Raw genomic sequence first — 23,539 nt, 5'->3', positions numbered from 1 at the left:
AAAAAATTTTTTGAAAAAGGGATGGCTGAGTTATTTGCATCTGGGTACTAAGCAAACCAATGAAGAAATTAAGAAGATTTTTGGTTCCATATTTGACAGGCAGTGCTTTCCTGGCCACCAGTTAATATTTCAGAATTAAACTATTTGACAAATGGTGGTCAATGACCTCTGAATCTAAGCACTAGACTTGCCTTAAAATGCATCATCCAAGCAGGCCAATTGGTGTCCTGTAGTTTCCCTGAAACCCTTGCTGTGTCTCTCCTAGTTGTTACCCCCCAACCTCTCACTCATGCTGCTGGTTAGAAAGTGGCTTTATATAAAAACTGCTTACAGTCTATTTACTACAGGAACATACCTGGGAAAAGAGGAAGGGAATGCCCTCTTGAATGAATTCCAATCCATTAGTGAGCATTAAAGAAGTATCCAAATAGTGCTTCCCTGCCTTTGCACATACATGGTTTTTTTAGGCCTGAAAAATACTCCTCCTCCCCTCCCCTGCAGTCCTCAATTACTGGAGGAACCCCTACTCACTATTTACTATTCATTTCAATTATCTCCTCTTCCATGAAGCCTTTCCTGATACACTTCTACCCCCATAAGCAAGGGTGCCTCTTCTATCCCCAAAACACAATATATGTTTCCCTAATATAGTATGTAACACATAGCTGTTTTTATATCTGTCTCCTCCACCAAATGAAAGTCCTTGGGAAATGGACCATGTTTTAGTCATCTCTTTACACCACTGCACCTAGTATTGTTGAATTAACAAGACACAGCTCCTCTTTTGTCCATTTGAAGGTAAATCTAGTTGGGGAGACAAGCACATACACACCAAACAATTACTGGATATCTAGGTGTTAATCTATGTGGGGATGACTGAATGAGGGGAATTAAGCCCAATTCACAGCATCATTGACATTTCCAAGAAAGCTGTGATTCATCCTATTCTGTGATTGTCAGAACCCTAATCAAATCCCCTTTCAAACATCTTCTGATCTGTACTCAGTGCATGCCAGGTGCTGCTCAAAAGAAGCAGGGCAAAGAGGGCAAGGGCACAGATCTGATAAATGCTGAAGTGTGTATGTCACTGAGACCAGTGTGCATGTGAGCATGTCTGTGTACATATAGGCACATATAAGTCTGGGGATTGTAGAGACTGTTATAAAAAGCAGAACATCCTTCAGATGAGCACAGGAAAAGAGATTGAGAGGGAAGTGAGGGTCAAGAGGCCCGAAAAATAGCCATATTGATCCCCTTTCCCATACTGTTAGTGTGGGAACTACTCTTCCACAAAGGGGTTATCAACACTTAGGTCTCTGGAGAGGGCATGTTTGTGGTACACAGGACTTTCAAGGGAGAGTGAGGTGGTGGGAGGAAACTTAGTAAGTACAGGGAATCTTGGAGTGGGATGTAGAAGGTTTGGGTGGTGAACAGAATTGTTGCAGGGTGTGAAGTGAGGTACTGAAGTTATTCCTAGGCTGGACTGCATCACAGAGATGGGTCTGGATTCCTCTCTGCCAACAATAGGTGAGGGTTTGGGTTGTGGGGCCCAAGGCATGAGGTCAGAAAAAAGTTTGTAAATGACTTCAGCACCTCAGACAGAATTGCAGATCAGAGTGTTAGAAGGAAGCTGACCCTTAATGTCCACAGGTCCATGGACAACTCAAGGTCAGCATGTCCACCACTTTCCCTACAAACCTGGGTTCTTCCTCCAGTGCTCCTGCCTTAGAATCACCACACATCTAATTACCCAGTTCTGGAAACTGGGAGTCATTTTGGACTCCTCTTTCCTTTTTCCACATGCCACAGGTTCAGTCTTATTGTCCCCTACCCCCAATAAAAGTCACGATCCATCCCTTTTTCATATCCACAATGCCCCTGTCCTAGTTTAGGCCACCATTTGGTGGGGGTTCAGTATGTTGTCTGGATTACTATAACATCCTCCTAATCTTTGTGCCTCCAGGTGTTTCCCTGCTACAAACATCTTCCCACTCCAACCACTGTCCACAGCAGCTGCAAAGGTGGGTAATCCTTAGAGAACAAACTTGAGCTGTTTACCATTCTGCGCTGGTTGTAAGGATCAGATTGGGGTGATTTGTTGTCATCTGTGGAGCCCTCTGACACCCTTGGTTTCATTCTGTGCATTCTCTCACTGGCATTTTTGGAGGCTAAAGGTGATCCATTGTGGGAATGGAGAGAGGCTGTGTCAATCCCCAGCGCTGCCAGCACCTGAAGAGAGAGAAGAGCAGCTGCAGCCAGCAATATGTGATTGAGCTTACCATGAATGTGTCCCTTACACATACGGTGTCACAGAGGTGAGGGCATCTAAAACAGAGGAGGTCAGGATTAGAACCTGGGTGGTAGTAGGATTGAGGCATGGCAGGAAGACCCACCTCTGGGTCATCTCTTTCATTCACACCCTGTATTATGCCCTGCCGATGCCCTGCCCAAATCCATTTTACCAGGTCAGTATACTCATCTTTAGCTGCTTGAGTGTTAGCTGCTAATGGATTACAGCTTCAGCAACCTGTAGAATATTTCCTTTAACTGTACATTTGGCTGCGGTGGGTATGGGGGTATAAAAAGCCAGCCCTCTTGCTTCAAGGTGCAGCTAACTTTGTGGCACAAGGCGTGCCCCAGAGCTCCCCATGCGATCAGGCTGAAGGTCATCTCTAGCTGAGACCACTTTCTTGTTTAATTCTTCTCCTATCCCATCCTACTTCCTTCCCTCTCCTTTTCCTGAGAGCACCCCTCAGTAAATCACTAGCACAAGATCTTCATCAGGTTCTTTTTTAAGAAAACCTGACCTAAGAAGTTCCTTAAGGTAAAATGAATCTTCTTACAGTTCCCTAGAATGACAGCCTTAATCTAAGTGGCTTGTCCATACCTCTGCCCAAGAATGTGCAGCCTGCAACAGACTTTACAAAACATCCACCCCTCACAGACCTCCTGCTCCTTCCGGAGCATCTCAAGGGCCTCTTGGAACTTCTTCTCCTTGGCTTCAATTTCATCAATGGTTGCCTGGTTCTGCTCCTCATATGCCATGGTGACCACAGCCAAGATCAAGTTGACGAGGTAGAAAGACCCCAAGAAGATGACAAGCACGAAAAAGACCATATACATTTTCCCAGAAGCCCTCAGGGTCTGCAGATTCAAGAGAAAGGAGATCTGTATCCAGAGTTTATGGGCCTCTGACATTGCCAGGCTCCTCCAGAAAAAATTCAGGCATGCATCTGACTCCCCAGTTTCCAAACAAGTCTGTAGGGGGACATGCAGATCAATACCTGCTGGTAGAGGCGTTCCCAGGAATCCTGTGTCATGAGGCGAAACAGTGACAGGAAAGCCCAAGCAAAGGAATCAAAGCTGGTGTAGTTAAAATCGGGGTTGTCAGATGTTTTAAGACAGAGATAACCTTGAGGGCAGTGGCTGCAGCAAGAATAGAGAAGGTCATCAATTGCATAGCCCTCCTGCTTCTTGGGGGCAAGGCAGCCCAGGGCTACAGGAAGAACATAGGGTTTGAATTCAAAGATTGGTGTTCAAGGCCTGGCTTCCCTCTTGTTAGTTGGATGACCTTGATCTCTCTAAGGCTCAGTTCCTCTTGCCCACTTATTTTTTATTTTATTTTTCTAAAGATTTTATTTATTTATTTGAGAGAGAGTGAGAGAGAGAGCATAAGGGGGGGAGTGTCATAGGGAGAAGCAAATTCCCTGCTGAGCAGGGAGCCCTACATGGGGCTCAATCCTGGGACTCTGGGATCATGACCTGAGCAGAAGGCAGACGCTTAACAGACTGAGCCACCCAGGTGCCCCCCTCTTGCCCACTTAAATGGGGATGATAATACTTTCACTTCAGAGTTTCATGCAGAGGGGAGTGGCCTGGGAAGGCCAGCTGACTGCCCAGATATGATCCCATAACGTGGCAAGCTCTTTGTAGGTTCACACCAGGGGAGGGAGAGTCAGTATCAATAATGCAGACTTAAAACCTGAGCCATTTGGCATCATCTGCCAACCTGTCCATCAAAGGAGGACTCACATTAGTCAAGTTCACTCACCAATTATATATAACAATGAAAACAACATTTTCCACTTACTGGGCACTTACTGTGTGCCTCTCTCTCTCTCTCCTAAGTGCTTTACAAATGCTATAAATTAATCATCTGAACCATCCTTTCTTACAGATGTGGAAGCTGAGGTTCAGAGAAAAGAAGGCAGTTGCTTAAAACCCCAAAGATGCCAATGTATTTATTCAAAAGGAGAAATATAATTGTCAAGTAGCCTATGAAGACTGACTTATGAAGGAAGGTCAAATTGAAGATGACCACATGGTAAGTATTGGAGTGGTCAGTGCTGGATTGACTCTTCACTCTCTCATGATAAGGGAGTAAGTTGATGTCAAGAAGTATTTCTAAGCTAAAGGCATGTGAGGTGTTCTCACCTACCCCAATGGGATGGCTTTGCTGAGAAAACAGTAATACCTTGTTTGTAGTTTGGGATTCTACTACTCCAGCATGTGTCCACTAACACCAATCTCTGGGGCTGTCCTTATTCCAGACATCAATGCAAACACACAATCTTGGGACCCATACAATTGATTTGGGTCCCAGCAACTTGACCATAATCAATCCCAATTCTTCCTTCAATCTTGACTAGATATTTGTGAGTTCCTAGATTCTCTAGACCCACATTTAAAGACAGACAGTCTTTTGAGTTGCTCTCTGAAAGTGCTAGTCAACCCACTACCTGTAGGCTTGCTAGTTAACTCCAAGGGTAGCCTTGTTTCCATGTCTTCCATTAAACCCCACTATAGTTGGTACATACACATCAATAATGAACTGCTCTGAGAATTAAATGAGACCACACTACAAAGCTTCTCACATGGTGCCTTCAGCACAGTAAATATTATATGTTAATTGCAAATTAAAATTCCTGCTGTTTTTAACCTAAAGTGACCAAGTGGAAGAATACATGTGAAAGAATGCTGGAAATCACTGTTTCCTAGCACTTGTTCTCCACATTGAGACCTGGACTTTCCTCCCACAGTGCTACTGGTCAGTGAGGGCCTTAGCTCAGGGCTCTGGCTTCTCTGTGGCCCAGCACAGGTCTCAGTTTCCATCTTCACGGTATGCCCTTCAGGGCTTACTCTGCCCATCATTCTGAGCTGGCCTCCTTTGCCATCCTAGCCCTATCCATTTCTTTTTTTTAATAATAATATTTTTTATTGTATTATGTTAGTCACCATACAGTACACCCCTGGTTTTTGATGTAAAGTTCCATGATTCATTAGTTGCGTATAACACCCAGTGCACCATGCAATACGTGGCCTCCTTACAACCCATCACCAGCCTAATCCCATTCCCCCACCCGCCTCCCCTCTGAAGCCCTCAGTTTGTTTCTCAGAGTCCATAGTCTCTCATGCTTCATTCCCCCTATCCATTTCTTTATTTCCTGGCCAGGACCTGCCCATAGGATGTCTGGCCTCTTTTGGAGCTGGGTTGTGGGGCCATTGGTGGACCCCATAACTTTACCACAGATAGTGCTTAGGCTACTCTGGAGCCATTGCCATGAGAAATGCCATTATCCAGACAGGAAAAAAGACATTGAGGGGGCCTTTGGTTTAGATTTAAGTCAAAGGCGAACTGACATCAGAACAGCCCTCTGAACCAAAGAACGAAATGCCAAGCGCTCCAAGGAGCCTATGTTGATCAAATTCTCAGCTCTGTCTGAGATTGTTTAGTGAGCTGATTAAGGCAAAACTCCATACAGGTCCCACCCAGCTCCACTTGGGCAATCTGGGGTTGTTAGCCATTCAAGGAGTGGGTCATATGGGCTTGGGGCTCCAGACCCCCAAACATGGAAATGGGAAAGATGAGCCTTGCTGATCTGTTGCTTGAACTCTTTCTGCTCATGCCTGCTCCAGTGGTCAAAGCAGCAGGCAAGCTGAAGGTGACTCCTACACCTTTGGTTTGTGTCACATTCTGTTCTGCCACCTGGAATGGCCTCCATCCAAAGCATCTCTTGTTCAATCAAGCTAGAGACATCCTGTCCTTCAGTTCTCACCTCAAACACCACATCTGGAAAACCTTCCCTGACCTCCTGCCCTGTCTCCCACCATCACCTCACTGTGTCTCCTCAGCCCATGGAGCCTCTAGCATAGCACTGCTTCTTCACAGGGTAGCATCTTCATGTATATGCATCAGAGCTCACAAACTGGCAGCTTGCAGGCTGAATTTGGCTTGCAGAAATATTTTGTTTGGCCCACAATATGTAGACATTTTTTTGGAATTGGTAGCCAATGTTTGTAGTTGGGAGATTTCACATAAAAATCTGAATTCTTATCTTTCTTTTTTTAAAAGTTAGAAGAGCTGGAAGCAGTGGACCCACATTTTCATGTGGCAACCAAAAGCTGGGCTTAGTAGTGGCTGGCCCTTTTAAATGGGGCACAAACTATCATCACCTGGTTCCCACCCAGCCTAATCCTCTCATTTGTTATGTATCTGGCTTCTGTAAGAATTTGAAATGGCAAAGTCTGATGCATGTATTTCTTCCTCTGTCATGTGTGGGTAACAAAACCCATGTGATGTAGTTGTGATGATTAAATGTAGAACATTTGACACAAAGCATATTTAATATATATTTGTTTCTTCCTGGGGTATATTGTTTGCCAAAATGGCCACAACTATTCTCCTACCTGTATCCATACCCCTTTGCTATAAAATTGCTATTGTTCCTCCAGTCAAGAGGTAGAGTTTATCTCCCCATCCCTTGGATTTGCACTGGCCTGTGACTTGGTTTGGTCCATAGAATGCAGAAGTGACATTGTGCCAGTTCTGAACCTTGTTCTCAAGAGACCTTGCACACTTCCACTCTTTCTCTTGGAACCCTCTCTCTGCCCTTGAGAACAAGACCAGGCTAACCTGCTGGCAGATGAGACCACATGGAACAGAAAAGCTGCCCCAGTTGAGACTGTCCTAGATCAGCCGGCCCCTTGCTAATCTGTCCATTGTTTTCAGATGTATGAATAAGCTTAGGCAATGCCAGAACACTAGGCTGATCTCAGTTCAACAAGCTAATGTGCAGAACCCTGAGCTAAATAAATGGCTGGTCTTTAAGCCACAAAATCTTGGGTCTGTTTGTTACATAGCAAAAGCTAACTCCTACACTCCCTCCCCATGAGCCTGGGATGACAAAAGCCATGACTTATTCATTTCTACATCATCCTTGGGGTCTGCAAACCAGTATCTTTCCAGAAAATGATAATGACAAAGAGAGAGGACTGCTGGGCATTGGTGCTTTATCATGGGTTGGGCACTCACCCTGCATCAGATCCATTGCCACAGAGTAAGGGATCTGAAGTGCCCGGTTTATTATAGTAGAAATCTGCAGGAGAAAGGAAGAAATGAAAGCCAGGAATACAGTTCTGAGCCCTCTAGCTCAAGCCTTATATGGTGGAGGCAACACCTCCTAAGTCTTCTTCCTGAGCAAGGTGTGTTCCCTTGGCTGTGTGCTCTCAGTAGGCATGCTGGGACATTTGGAAGGGGTAAAGTCCCATCTGGGAAGAGAAAAGCTGAGCAGTAACTTCAGCTCTGAGCCTCCCCCAGCAGAATGACTTGCCCCTAGATTCATACCTCATTTCCTTGTAAAAGGAACATTGGACAACAGAAAATGGGGACACAAAAGTAAAACATAGCTCAGGAAAAGCATTTCAGCAGGAAAGAGGAATCAAAATATATTTCTATATAGGTATACAGGGGCTTCACAATCCTTGCCAACCAGACCTTTGTCCCTATGGCAGAAATTCCACTCTTGTTTTCCATAAGAGGAGTAATTGCCCGTCTCGTTGAGAGCTGCACAATTCTTGACACATTTGTTCTTGAGGTTGCCCTTGAAGAGCTGTAAGCCCACCAGGGCAAAGACACTCAAGCAGAAGACAGTTAGGATAGTCACATCTGCCAGTTTCCTCACCGAGTGGATCAGAGCTCCCACAATGACCTTCAGTCCTGCGGGAAGATAACAACAATACTCCCACATGGATGAAGTACCACAATAGAGCACACACACGTGCCTGGCATGCCTGCGTCTTAACCATCCTATCCTTTCAGTACATGTAGGTGTGAGGTACTTTACAAACTTTAGGACAATTCCAAGTGCGGTTCCCCATTTGAACCTTGCAATAACCCTAAGTTGGAGGCAGAGATTTTTGTTCCATTGTAAGGATGAGATAACTGAGACCCAGGTGATGTATTTTTTATCGTTGTAAAGCTAATAAACTTATGGTGGTAGCAATTCAATTTAAAAAATAATTGTTGAGTACCTGCTACGTTTCAGGCACTATGCTAGATATAAGGCTACTCACTTGATTCTAGTAATTTGACATCTGTTTTTCTACACTCACTTCAGTCCTGGGAGGCAGCTTGAGGATGGAATCACATGGACCTCAGTGCGTGTGTTGAAAGAGAGAGAGAAAGAGAGATATGCAAGGGAGATAGAATGAGACAGAGAAAGAGAGAAACACAAAGACACAGAGAGACAAACGCAGCAATAGAATGAGACCATGAGAGATATTTGGACAAGCACAGCTGGCAGTAGAGTTGGGGGCTCTGCTTGTTTAAGGAGGGAGGATTTGTGGCTGTGGAGAATGATATCAGCTTCTTTCAGAGAGCATATTCATAGGTAGAATAAAGAGCTCTGAACAGGGAAGCAGTCTGAGACTGGTCCTTGTCTTGTCATTTTGGTTAACAACCTACTGAGTACTAGGTGTGTTGGTCCCTGGGCTGGGAGCTGAGGAGGGGGCTAAGGCAAGGGCATGTTGTGGAGTTAACAACTGAGGGGAAATGCCATTGCATTATTAAGCAGGTTGGCACACATAGGAGCAACTCCTAACTGAAGCCTAGGCTGGGGATGGGATAGGGTGGAATGTGGGGAAGCTGGGAGAGACCAAGGGAGTCCCTTGAGAAGGTCAGACCTTAGCAGACCCTAAGGAATGAGTATGAGTTGAATGAAGAGAGGAAGGACTCTTTGGTAGAGAAGCAGCATGGCCAAAGCCTGGGAGATGAGCAAAGACAGGGACTATTTGTAGAACCACAGGCAGATTCTGGAACATGATGCAAGGCAGGTAGAGGAATGAGATGAGATTGGTGAGGGAGTCTGGACTGGACAGGTTTTAATAAACAAGACTCAGGGTCTTCCTGGCTGAAACTAGGTGAGAGAGATAGCAAGTGGCATCATTGACTCCTTCTTGCTATGGCTCTCTTCATGAGGAAGCTTGTCCAGTGGAAGTTGGCAAAAGCTTTCTAATCCTTCCCGGCAGAGCCAGACATAGAATGGTAGAAAGGACTTCCCCCATGGCTTGAGTGTTAACTCTTTTCCAGATGAAAGCATGGGTTGTGGGGGTGAGGGAAGGGAGATAATCCATCAAGCCACAAGTTGGAAGCTGTCTCAATGTTTTGCCTGGGCTCTGGCCTCACCATCCTTACCCTCGACCTAGTGGGGGGTAAGGTGTATCCCTGAGATATTAGCGACAACAGAAGTCTTGAAGGCCCAATAAGATAAGTTCTGGTGGAACACTTTTGTTTCTGAATTCTTTGTAACCAATAATTGCCCAATTCTTTTCTCCTCTGTGGGTTCAAAGACAGGACTGAGGTTCAAGCTTTCAGATATTTGGAAATGGCAAAGACACTCACTAGAGCTTAGTACTGCCTACTCCCTTCCTCCCTATTTCCAAGTTTATACCTTTAGTTTAGGGTATAAATGAGAACCTCCAACTGGAGGCTTGCCTGAACCCCAGAACAAGAACATAAAATAGGGACATGACATTCTTGTCATTTATTGATGGTAATGTCATGAGGTATTGTGCACAGAGCCCTGGCCTAAGAATTGGGACACTAGGTCTCCAGGTCACACTTTGCCTAATTAGTGGTGAGGACTTGGGATTGTGTTTTCTACTGTCTGGGCCTCAGTTTCTTTGTCTTAAATGGGGACAATAGTCCATGCCCTGGAACTTTATAGGACTCATGCAAAAATCAAAGTAGGACAGTCGGTTGTATAAACCAGCATATGCTCTATGAAAACATGTGATGGTTAAAGCAGCTCACCTGGGATCACAGAAACTGTCTTTAAAGCTCTAAGAACTCTGAATGTCCGCAGGCCTGAGATCCCTCGGAGATCTGTTGCTTCACCAATGTATCTGTAGGACCAGAAGTTGATCAGTCTCCCTGCAAGGAGAGGGTCCTGGGAATGTATGCAGCATAAATAAGGACAATTTTGGGTATCAAGAGCCTAAGAAGGACCCAGAATAGACACAAAATCTAATGGCACTTCCACCTATAGACTGACACACTTATTTAACTATAGCAATAGCTTTTAAAATGGCCCCTTTGAGAACATACGTTATGATTCTGAGGGCTCTGTGTACAACATGTATGGATGGGTGTTCAAGCGTGTGGGCTTGGCCAGTCAGTCTTCTCAGACACTGGCTCCTCAGGCAAAGACTTTCAGGTCAGGTAGGTGCAAGGCTGAGCCTTGTCTGCTCACTTTGACAGCCTGTTTATCAGCTCAGAGTTGAGGTCTCTGACTTCTACCTGAAGGTATGGGACTAATCCTAAAGTGGCCCTCAATGTAACGCTTAAAAGCAGGGAAACCCCAGGCCATGCAGTTTCATATGAGGAGGTTGGATAGAGATGAGGAAACATCCCTAGAGTGTGAGCCACCCAGAAGCCCCATGCAGACATACACATCAACATGGAGAAATACTCACGCCAGGGTAATGACACTAAAATCCAGCCAGTTCCAAGGATCTCGCAGGTAAGCAAACTCATTTAAACAAAATCCTCTTGCCAGTATCTTTATCAAGGCTTCAAAAGTGTAAATGACAGTGAAGACATACCTGGGAGGGAAGGTGGAAAGCAGTATTAATCGTGCCATAGAGAGAGCTCAGAGGGGAACTACTAGGCTGGCTCCATAGGGAAATGTGCAAAGATCATCAGCAAGGTGGGAAAAGGAAGAAGTTAAGGTAAGGAGGCAAGACTGGGGAACTTGGAGAAGTCACACAGATGGGGATGGATGTGTGCAGCTGAGAAGGTTGGCAGCATCTTTGGCTTGAAAGGTGGGCAGAGGGCAATGGCAGGTGCAGAACCACCAGAAGGTTCAGAACAAGGACACTCCTGTTCCCTGAGGTGCCCAGAGGGTAGCTGAAGGCTCCTCTCCCAACCTGTTGTTGGCCGACATGTGGAAGTGGTAGAGGCCCTGCTATGTCCCTCCTCTCCAAACTTCTTTACTTCCAACTCTCTTTTCTTCTCATACCATGTTAGGTCTGCAAGTGTTTTTGGACTCAGGAATCCCAGTCTAAGAACCATATAATGCAGGAAACAACTAGGTGTTATGGAAGAAAAAATGCATATAAATCCATAAACATTTTCTCTGGAGGATGGGTCTTGACAGAGGAAGTCATCTCAGAAAGTCCTTTTAGTCTGTTGGGCACTTTGTGGGCTTGGAGTTGAAGAGATAGATCTAGAGCTGAGGTTGAGAGTAAGGTAGTGTTTCTCAATGTTCAGAATCCCTCAGTCACCTTCAGCAGGAGTTTGCAAACTCAGCAAGCATCTGAACCACCTGGAAGGCTTGTTCAAACATAGTTTTCTGGGTTCTATCCCCAGGGTTTCTTATTTAGTAAATCAAGCGTAGGGCCTAAGGATGTTCATTTCTAACACATTCCCAGCTGATGCTAATGCTGCTAGCCAGAGGGAACTACCCTTCCAGAACCAAAGGGATTCAGATGCACATGATTTTGGGTACAATTTTTTTAATTGTAAAATCATAAACATAAACACTGATATTTAAAATGGAAAGACTTGATTACATATGGCAGATTGAACATATGTATTTACCTCTATCCTGTCTGAAATCCTTCTTAAATGTTAGTAGAAGGATTTTTCTTTTTTCTTTTTTAAAAAGCATAAACCCACTAGGAGGAAGATAATGGAGAACACAACAGCATTTTGGAACTAGGGGGCAGATGAATGGGTAGTAACTGACAGAGCAGACCCAAGAAAGCTAAAACCTGAGTTGGGAAGTGGATAATTCCCAGAAGCAAGCCAACTCACATTGCAGGACTGCTTAGGACTTAGAGACACGAAATACCTCTGAAAGTGGGGTGTGGGGAGAGGTTGTCAGGTGGGCTGGATATTGCTTGAAAGTCTTTACAAGTGAGGGAGGAACCCATTCAGTGAAGAACTACCTCCTCTGCTCTGGAAATAGATTGGGTGTTCATTCTTTCAAGAGTTGAACGAGAGAGAGAGAGTTGCATGCTGAAACAGGAGTATAAAGGAGACTTTATACACTGAAAGGCAGGCAAACTTCCCACCCACCTACTCCCTCCTGCCTTTCAGTTAGTTTCTAAAAGCTTGGCTAGTCAGGTTAATAGCCCCAGAAGATGGTGAATGGCTAGGCAATGAACATCAGGAATTGGAAGGATGCTTCTAACACCAAAGACTAAAGCAATCAAACAGGAAAGAAAGAAAAGCAAGAGACAATGCAGGGATCAGAATAAAAGTTAGAAAAAAAATCATCATGAATATTTTTAGAGAGTTAAGAGATGAGAAGATATGGGATACATACAAAAAGAACAGAAGGCTGTAAAGACTATTCAAAGATTAAAACATAACTTTTGAAAATAAAAATGTGATAGCAAAAGTAAAACATTAATAGAAGAGCTGGAGATAAATGTGAAGAGATCTCACAGGAAGTAGGACCAAAAGAAATGATGAGAGTTGGTTTATAAGCATGAAAATTGAGAGTCAGACCAGTAGATTCAATGTCTGACCAATAGGAGATCTAGAAATAGACAAAGAGACTAGAGAAAATTATCAAAGAAATAATTCAAGAAAATTTCTGCAAACTGAAGGATCTAAGTATTCAGTTAGAAACACCCAGAAGTGTTCAGGAAAATGAATGAATGCCAAGGCATAACATCACCAAATTTCAGAACATTGTACACAGACAGAAGGCCCTAACTTTTTTTGAGGGAGTGAAAAATGACAGGTTACATTCAGAGGATTAAGAATCAAAATATCTGGTGCTGGGGTGGCTCGGGTGGATAAATGTCTGCCTTCAGCTCAAGTCATGATCCCAGGGTCCTGGGATCGGGTCCCACATCGGACTCCCTGCCTTTCCCTCTACCCCTTCCCCTTGCTTGTTCTCTCTCTCTCATGCTCTTCTCTCTCTCAAATAAATAAAATCTTAAAAAAAAAAGAATCAAAATATCATCAGATTTCTCAATGGCAACCTTGAAGGGTATCAGACAATAGAACAAATACCTTCAAAATTTTGAGGGAAATAATTTCTAATATAGAATTTCTTCCCCAGCTAAACTGTTATGATGAGGGCAAAATAAAGACAATTACAGATATGCCAAGTCTCAGAAAATGTACTTTCCATCTATCCTTCTAAGAAAGTTATCATAGGATACTCCACCCAAATAAGAAAGTAATCAATAAAGAGGAAGATCTGGGGATGCAGGGAAGAGACAAATGGAATCCAAAAGAAAATGGAGAAGAGAAAATCTCCAGAAAAGAGCTGTGCATCATGCCGTAAGAACACCTAGGCCATATTGAATCAGGAGATGGAGGACTCCAGGAGTGATTTCCCAAGAAAAATGGAAATTGATGGATAGCCTGATATGTTTGACTATATTGAAGCAATGATTAAACCTTCGGAAAAGAGTTTGGGAACAAGTTAGGGTAAAGACATAGACAACAGAGCAAATGGAGCAATGAAAGCTTTATTAACTCCAGAGAAAGTAAAAAGAGGATGTAATCAAAGAACACTGCATGACACAGCTGTCATGTCATTTGCTTGGCAATACTATTATGTAATCATGCAATACTATTACGTAATCATGTCTGTAGTCAGATGACGTATGGATCGTCTGAATACCTAACCCAAAATGATAATATAACTACAATACGAAGTGTGAGAGGAATTGTGTGTGGGTACATGCATCTAATTCTTTTTTTTTCCATAACAGAAAGCCAAAAGATAATATCTAAAGTGCAAGAATAAAAAATATAGTATGAGTATCTTATCAGAGAGAGGGAAGTATCAGAATAAAGAGGTAAAAAAAGCTGAGAGTACTTGCCTCTGGAAATACAGGATTGGGGGTGAGGAGACGAGAAGCATGAAGCTGTCGTTTTGTTAGAATTTTTGTAGAACTCTGTGACCTTTTAAACCATAAACCTGCGTATCTTACATAAAAGTAAAAATCACATTAAAAAGAGAAAAGCAGTAATGTCTTTTCATATCTGCGAGAGGGAAATAGTGTTTGAAATTATTCACGAAGAAATCTATATCTGGCTGGATGGCTGCTTGAGCTGTCAGCTTTCATATCTTGTTGGTCCCCCCCTCCCAGCTCTTTATGTTTTCTAAATTGGAAAATCTTAACTCAGAATTATAGGTTGTTGGGAAGCTTTGACGGATATTTCTGGCTTTTCAGATCAAATGCAGATCCAGAAATTATGAAGAGAGTTCTGAGGACTATTTTCAGTGTTTTACCAGAGGACATGAGTAGAGGCTTAGCACCCCCTGAAGCTGGAGGGTTAAAGATCTCAACTCGGGGGACAGTAGCTGACAGAGTCACATCCTCTTTCTGGTGGCATTTGGCTCACAAGGTATTTCTTCTTGTTCTGTTGCAATGTTTGGATGTGATTTTTAATATACAAAAGACATTCCGGATGGAGCAAGAAAATCACTGGGTATTGAGAAAAAGTCAAACTCTCAGCCATCAAGCCATTTGCCCCACTGTTCAGTTTTAAGAAATCCTGGTGTCTAATCATCAAAAAATCCTGATGTTTAGTCCCCCAAATCAAAGATCCATACTATTCAAAATCCTGAATGTATCACTGAGGCACACCATGTGTATTAGCAGAAATGGTAATTTTAAAAGATTCCATTCCTTGTTTTAAAACACTATAAGCCTTTTCTGTTTGCCAGTCACAGCAATTCAGTGTGAGAAAGCAGCATTTTATACACACTTTCATCTCAGCCCTGTAGGCTGAGGAGACTCATATTAAGTGGCCACAGTCAGTTTGTATTCACAATATCCACCGTGTCCCTCAAAGGCAATTCAGTGTCTGAAGGCATGCCATCAACCCCCACTGTTTTCCACAAATGAGGTACGTAGTGTATTTGGAAGCAATATCTTTCATTTGTATAGTGATGTCTTTCCTTGCTGACCACATGGCTAGAGCTTCTTCAATACCAGTTCAACATATCTTTTTTTTTCCTTTCCCGAATGTGGTGAAATATACATAATATAAAATTTACTGCCATCACCATTTGAAGTATGCAATTCAGTGGCATTAAGTGTATTCACAATATTGTGCAATCATGACCACTATCCATCTCCAGAACTTCTTTATTATCCCAAACAGAAACTCTGTACTCATCAAACAACTCCCCAGTCCTCCCTCCCCTATTCCCTGGCAGCCTCAATTCTACTTTCTGCCTCCATTGTACCTACTCTAGGTACCTCATATAAGTGGAATCAGACAAGTCATACAATTTGTCCTTTTGTATCTGCCTAATTTTACTCAGCATAATGTTTTAAGGTCCATCCATGTTGTAATGTGTGTCAGAATCTCTTTCATTTTTAATGCTGAATAACATTCCATCGTCCATATAATAGATCTATCACATTTTGTTATCCTTTCAGCTGTTGATGGACATTTGGATTGTTTCCAACTTTTGGCTCTCGTGAATAATGCTGCTATGAACCTTGGTGCACAAGCTAATATTCATTTTTAAGTTTACAAGCTAATCTTTAATTAATTAAACCAGAAAACTCTTCTTTTAAAATTAGCTTCATGATAAATAAGACAAAAATCATTGAGCACTTCTCTCTCACATGTATGGTGAATGTATACTGAAAACTGATATATCCATAGTTTTATTAAACTGTAAAATAAAATGTCTGCTTGTTTACATACATAATAGTCATTGATTTTAAATGCCAGTCACATTATAAGAAATCCCATAGTTCTGATGAAACAATTCTACCAATTGTTTCGGGCTTTCTTTCCAACTACAATATTTGTCATTGATTTGGAAGCTGGTTTCATGTCTTACAAGCAAGGGTATAACTGTACTAGTTTTTCCTGCGAGGAGGAATGAGGACACTATAGTTTTCGTGTCTTTTCGACCTTTAATATCAAGTTTTGATAATTTGTACTGGAAAGCCTAATTTTGTTTTTGTACTAGAAATAGTCAACTGGTTTAAAAGTGAGGCTGATTATTGGAAAATAATTTGGAAATTTTGGTAGCTGTATATTATTATTTGATGAAAATGTTATTGGTGGATAATAAACGGGGTGCTAGGACAAAATTTCATTGATCCAATAACATTCAATGATCAATTTTCATTGTAACACTGCCTGTTTTCTTGTTTTTTAATAATAATTTTTTATTATATTATGTTAGTCACCATACAGTATATCCCTAGTTTTTGATGTAAAATTCCGTGATTCATTACTTGCTTGTAACACCCAGTGCACCATGCAATATGTGCCCTCCTTAATACCCATCACCGGCCTATCCCATCTTGTTTATTTTTTATCTGCCTTTTTGAGATTATCCACATCCATTGTCCACTTGTCTCAGATTCAAGTTTGTATTTATGGCAGAGTCCATTCATTATTTATATTTGTGAACTTATTTCATATTGCAAGGTTTACTTTTCTATTTTCCTCACCATTGTTGTATTTCTGAAAATCACTTTTGAAATGATTCATTTTTTTAAAATGTGATATTATGAAATGCAACGGTAACAGTGACAAATGCAAGTTTAACAAATGTAAGCAGAAGCTGTTGGGTGACAATACAGCACCTTATTAGGATAAACTACGTTATCCTAACTTCATGTTAGGATTATTAACTTCATGTTAACCAGTATGAACTGTCAGTCCATGAAACACATACGCTGCTTTTAATAACATAAAAAAGCCAAAAATTATATGAAAATTATGATCAATCTTACATTTCAGATTTTTTAATTATGCATGAAAGGTTTGCATTGCTTTTCCTTCTGTATCTGTCAAATGATTTAGAGGCTACTAAGAGACTAGTGACTGAAAGAGATCCTTGGATAACTTACTGAGAAACATTACAGGGGAGGGAGATACCTGAATTACTATGCAAAAAGAGTGAGAAGAATTTGGAGTTCCCAGGGAACATACAGAAGGAAGACAGTGAGGCAGAGATGTGGAAAAGCAACCCAAAGGGACAATTTATGAGAGAAGATTATAAGTCAGCCTCATTTACCAAGACAGATCAAATGAAATACTGGCAAGTTGAATCCAGCAATGATCAAGCTGGAACTATTAAAACTAGATCAGAAAATTTATTAATGTAACCTACTATATTAACAGATGAAAGACCACATGATAATCTTAATGAAATAGAATTGTTGATAAAAACCAATATCCATTCATAATGAAACTCTTAACAAACCAAGAGTGGAAAGAAATTTCCATAACTTGATAAAGGCTAATTATAAGAATCTTATAGTCATCATGATAATAGTACAAATTAGAAGCATACTCCTTAAAATCAAGAGCAAAAGAAATATGCTCACTATTGTAGCTTCAGTTCAGCAATGTGCTGAATGTCTGGCCAGTTCAACAAGATAGGAAAAACAAACAAGTCATATAAGACTCATAAAGGAAGAAACAAGTTCAGCATTATTTGCAGATGATATAATTGTCTAAATAGAAAACTCAAGCAAATTTATAGAGAAATGTTGAACTTGGCTCAGGAGTTTAGTAAGGTTACTGGTGCAAAAGCAGTATGTAGACATTAATAACACTAATGTATTTTAGCAATAAAAATAAATACTGAAAGGGTGACCAAAATGATAATGTACCAAGGGATAAGAAATGTAAGAACTTTATATAAGATCCTGTTAAAGAAGAATATAAAAGAAAGGCCTGTATAGATTGGGAGATATCCCATGATGATGTGAGGGAAGGCTTGATTTCATAAATGTGGCAACTCTTCCAGTAGTAACAAATAAATTCAGTGGATTCACAATCAAAGTTTCAGCAGATTTGTAAGAAAAAAGCTTGAAAATATGACCCTTAAATTGATACAGAAAAGTAGAGAAGGAAGAACTAATAATTTTCAAGAGGACAAATAAGGAGGGGTGTTCTCATCAACAGGTCAAATTTTATTACCAAGCATTTGGACCAGTGTGGTGTTGACTGATAGAGTAACAAATCAATGACTGGGAGAAACAGACCTGAGTATGCATGAGAATCTGGTGCATGACAGTTAGTAGAAGGAATCACTCAGGGAACAATGATCCATTAAAAATGGTGTTGGGAAGATTTAAAGGAATAGGGAGGGGGGAAAAGATGGTGGAGGAGTAGGGGATCCTTTTTTCAGCTGGTCCTTTGATTCGAGCTGGATATCTATCAGACCATCCTGAACACCCATGAAATCAGCCTGAGACGTAGGAAGATACATCTGGATCCCTACAAACGAACATCTCCAGTGCTGAGTATTGAGGTACGAAGCAGGGAGCCATGAATCCGTGCACAGATATTGGAAGATAAACGGAAGGGGGAGGGAGCCGCCATGCTCGGGCACCGGGAAGCAGTAGCCACCTGCACTGGGGAGTGGGCCGGACTCGGGGACTGGCACCTAGGAGAAAGCAGACTGAGACCTAGAGCCTGGGAACGCACACGGGACCAGACTGAAAACCAGAGCGCTCACTGGAACTGTACTGAAACCGGGAGCTCAGGAGTGTGCATGTGACCAGACTGAAAACTGGAACTCCAGCATGTACTCTCCAACTAGACTGAAACCTAGAGCTTGGGAGTGCACACAACCAGACTGAAAACCGTCGCTCCGGAGTGGGCATGAACCACACTGAAACAGGGAGCTCAGGAGTGCACGTGGGAACCAGGGGTGGCTGGCGGTGTTAGAAGCACAGAGACATGCCAGCCCTGGAAGGGAGGGCTGGGAGAGTGGCTGTGGGGCACAAATCCCAGGATGCTGCAGGGTTTTTAGCAGCACCAATGGAAATGGATTAAAGTGGCCAGGAGAGCTCAGTGGAGAGCAGACTGCGATCTCTCTGTTCTGAGACAGAGGCTAGGATATGGCCACTGCTGCTCTGACTCTCAGAAGAGGCACAGATAACCACCAGGGAAAGCCACTAGAGAGCAAAAGCCCAGAAATACTGGTTAACATTGTGCCCATCCCCATCCCCCCTCGCAGGGGACGGGGTAACTCTACCCAAACAGGATTGCCTGAGTATCAGCATGGCAGGCCCCTCCCCCAGAAGGCAGGATGAAAAATCAAGAAGCCCACATCCCTAAGGTCCTATAAAATGAGTGCAAGGCCTGGGTCCCGGTCAATAATTTGGGCTTTGTGCATCCCTGCAACCTCTCCTCATTGGAATGATGAGGAGGAGAAACCCTCAGCAAAGAAAGGACACAGAGACTGTGGCCTCTGCCACAGAACTGATGGATATGGATATAACCAAATTGTCAGAAATGGAGCTCAGAGTAACAATGGTCAAGATGATGTGTAGGCTTGAGAAAAATATTAACGAAAATATTAACGAGAATACAGAATCTCTAAGGGTGGAAATGAGAGCGAATCTGGCAGAAATTAAAAATGCTATGAATCAAATGCTATCTAAACTAGATGCTCTGATGGCCAGGGTAAATGAGGCAGAAGAACGAATTAGTGAATTGGAGGATGGGATGGTAGAAGAGAAAGTTAAAACAGAAACTTGGCTCAAAAAAATCCAATCTCAAGAATGTAGATTACAGGAGATTATTGACTCAATGAAACGTTCCAATGTCAGAATCATCAGCATCCCCAAGGGGGTGGAGAAAGAGAGAGATCTAGAAGAGATATTTGAACAAATCATAGCTGAGAACTTCCCTAATCTGGCAAAGGAAACAAGCATTCATGTCCAAGAGGCAGAGAGGACACCTCCGAAGATCAATGAGAACAAACCTACGCCACATCACATCATAGTGCAATTCGCAAATATTAGATCCAAGGATACAGTATTGAAAGCAGCCAGGGGGAAGAAAATCCTTACATACAGAGGGAAGAATATCACAATAACGTCAGACCTGGCAGGCCGGGAAGTGTTGGCAAGGTATTTTCAAAGCTCTAACTGAGAAGAACATGCAGCCAAAGATCCTTTATCCAGCAAGGCTGTCACTCAGAATTGATGGAGCGATAAGGAACTTCCAAGACTGGCAGAAACTAAAGGAATTTGTGACCAACAAGCCAGCCCTAAAAGAAATATTAAGGGAGGTTCCATAAAAGTAAAAAGACCCCAAGAGTGATACAGAACAAAAATTTACAATCTATAGAAACAAAGACTTCACAGGCAACATGACATCATTAAAATCATATCTCTCAATAATCACTCTCAATGTGAATGGCCTAAATGGTCCCATAAAATGCCACAGGGTTGCAGATTAGATTAAAAAAAATGACCCATCCATTTGCTGTCTACAGGAGACTCATTTTGAACCTAAAGATACATCCAGACTGAAAGTGAAGGGTTGGAAAACCATTTTTCATTCCAATGGACCTCAAAAGAAAGCTGGGGTAGCAATTCTCATATCAGACAGATTAGATTTTAAACTAAAGACTGTAGTTAGAGATATAGAAGGACACTATATTATTCTTGAACGATGTATCCAACAAGTGGCTATGACAATTAAAAACATCTATGCCCCCAACAGGGGAGCAGCTAGATACACAAGCCAACTCTTAACCAGAATAAAGAGACGTATAGATAATAATACATTAATAGTAGGGGACCTCAACACTCCACTCTCAGCAATAGACAGATCACCTAAGCAGAAAATCAACAAAGAAACAAGAGCTTTGAATGACATACTGGACCAGATGGACCTCATAGATATATACAGAACACTACACCCCAGAACAACAGGATACTCATTCTTTTCAAATACACATGGAATTTTCTCCAGAATAGACCATATACTGGGTCACAAAACAGGTCTCAACTGATACCAAAAAACTGAGATTATTCCTTGCATATTCTCAGACCACAACGCTTTGAAATTGGAACTCAATCACAAGGAAAAATTTGTAAGAAACTAAAACACTTGGAAAGTAAGAATCATCCAGCTCAAGAATGGTTGGGTAAACCGGGTAATTAATTAGGAGATTAAACAATTTTTGGAGACCAACGAAAATGAAAACACATAGGTCCAAAACCTATGGGACACCGCAAAGGCAGTCCTAAGGGGAAAATACAAAGCCATTCAAGCCTCACTCAAAAGAATAGAAAAATCTAAAATGCAGTTTTTATATTCTCACCTCAAGAAGCTGGAGCTGGTACAGAAGAACAGGCCTAACCCACGCACGAGAAGGCAGTTAATCAAGATTAGAGCAGAGACCAATGAGTTAGAAACAAGGAGCACAGTAGAGCAGATCAACAGAACTAGAAGCTGTTTCTTTGAAAGAATAAATAAGATCGATAAGCCACTGGCCAGACTTATTCAAAAGAATAGAGAAAGGACCCAAATTAATAAAATTATGAATGAAAGGGGAGAGATCACGATCAAGACCAATGAAATAGGAAGGATCATTAGAAACTTTAATCAACAGCTTTATGACAATAAATTAAACAACCTGGAAGAAATGGATGTTTTCCTGGAAACCTATAAACTACCAAGACCGAAACAGGAAGAAATTGATTATTTAAACAGACTGATTAATTATGAAGAGTTTGAAGCAGTGATCAAAAACCTCCCCAAAAACAAGAGTCCAGGGCCTGACTGATTCCNGTCCAGGGCCTGACGGATTCCCCAGGGGAATTCTACCAAACATTCAAAGAAGAAATAATACCTATTCTCCTGAAGCTGTTNGACTGATTCCCCAGGGGAATTCTACCAAACATTCAAAGAAGAAATAATACCTATTCTCCTGAAGCTGTTTCAAAAAATAGAAACAGAAGGAAAACTACCAAACTCATTCTATGAGGCCAGTATTACCTTGATCCCCAAACCAGGCAAAGACCCCATCAAAAAGGAGAATTACGGACTGATATCCCTGATGAATATGGATGCCAAAATTCTCAACAAGATCCTAGCTAATAGGATCCAACAGTATGTTAAAAGGATTAACCATTATGACCAAGTGGGATTCGTCCCTGGGATACAAGTGTGGTTCAACATTCACAAATCTATCAGTGTGATAGATCATATCAATAAGAAAACAGCCAAGAACCATATGATCCTCTCAATTGATGCAGGAAAAGCATTTGAGAAAATACAGCATCTTTCCTGATTAAAACCCTTCAGAGTGTAGGAATAGAGGGTACATTTCTCAATTTCATAAAAACCATCTATGAAAAGCCTACAGCAAATACCATTCTCAATGGGGAAAAGCTGAAAGACTTTCCCTTAAGATCAGGACCACGACAAGGATGCCCACTCTCACCATTATTATTCAACATAGTACTAGAAGTCCTTGCAACAGCAATCAGACAACAAAAAGGGATAAATGTATCCAAATTGGCAAAAAGAAGTCAAACTGTCTCTCTTTGCAGATGACATGATACTCTATATGGAAAACCCAAAAAAATCCCCTCCCAAACTATTAGAAGTTATAGAGCAATTCAGTAATGTGGCGGGATACAAAATCAAGGCTCAGAAATCAGTTGCATTTCTATACATGAACACTGAAACTGAAGAAAGAGAAATTAGGGAATCCATTCCATTTACAATAGCACCAAAAATCATACGTTATCTCGGAATTAACTTAACCAGAGAGGTAAAGGATCTATATTCTAGAAACTACAAATCACTCTTGAAAGACATTGAAGAAGACACAAAAAGGTGGAAAAATATTCCACGCTCATGGATCAGAAGAATAAACATAGTTAAAATGTCTATGCTACCCAGAGCAATCTATACTTTCAACGCCATCCCAATCAAAATACCAATGAGATTTTTCAAAGGACTGGAACAAACAGTCCTTAAATTTGTGTGGAACCAGAAAAGGCCCCAAATAGCCAAGGAATTGTTAAAAAGGAAAAGAAAAAAGCTGGGGGTATCTTGTTGCCGGATTTAGAGCTGTACTACAAAGCTGTGATCACAAAGACAGCATGGTACTGGCACAAAAACAGACACATCGACCAATGGAACAGAATAGAGACTCCAGAAATGGACCCTCGGCTCTATGGTCAACTAATCTTTGACAAAGCAGGAAAAAACATCCAGTGGAAAAGAGACAGTCTCTTCAATAAATGGTGCTGGGAAAATTGGAAAGCTACATGCAAAAGAATGAAACTTGACCACTCTCTCACACCATACACAAAGATAAACTCCAAATGGATGAAAGACCTCGATGTGAGACAGGAATGCATCAAAATCATAGAGGAGAACATAGGCTGTAACCTCTTTGACATTGGCCACAGCAGCATTTTTTCATGACACATCTCCAAAGGCAAGAGAAACAAAAGAAAAAATGAACTTGTGGGACTTCATCAATAT

The 23,539-nt window shown here is 41.8% G+C and overlaps 1 protein-coding gene across 3 annotated transcripts in view; it reads right to left on the bottom strand.

The window, feature by feature from the left end:
- The window catches only part of SCN10A (sodium voltage-gated channel alpha subunit 10), a 102,284-nt gene that overhangs the window by 65,802 nt on the left and 12,943 nt on the right, over window positions 1-23,539 (bottom strand). For all 3 annotated transcript variants that reach the window (XM_034661768.1, XM_034661769.1, XM_034661770.1), the window contains exons 4-10: window positions 10,753-10,881; window positions 10,091-10,182; window positions 7,805-7,996; window positions 7,313-7,379; window positions 3,285-3,426; window positions 2,947-3,144; window positions 2,059-2,229 (exon numbers count right to left, since the gene is read on the bottom strand). In XM_034661768.1, coding sequence (XP_034517659.1) covers window positions 2,059-2,229; window positions 2,947-3,144; window positions 3,285-3,426; window positions 7,313-7,379; window positions 7,805-7,996; window positions 10,091-10,182; window positions 10,753-10,881 — 991 coding nt within the window. The remainder of the gene's footprint in view (window positions 1-2,058; window positions 2,230-2,946; window positions 3,145-3,284; window positions 3,427-7,312; window positions 7,380-7,804; window positions 7,997-10,090; window positions 10,183-10,752; window positions 10,882-23,539) is intronic.

Source organism: Ailuropoda melanoleuca, chromosome 6 (genome assembly GCF_002007445.2).
Source record: "Ailuropoda melanoleuca isolate Jingjing chromosome 6, ASM200744v2, whole genome shotgun sequence".
NCBI classification, from domain to species: Eukaryota; Metazoa; Chordata; class Mammalia; order Carnivora; family Ursidae; genus Ailuropoda; species Ailuropoda melanoleuca.
The sequence above is the reverse complement of the archived record's forward strand: the minus strand, read 5'-3'. Positions and strand labels throughout refer to the sequence as shown.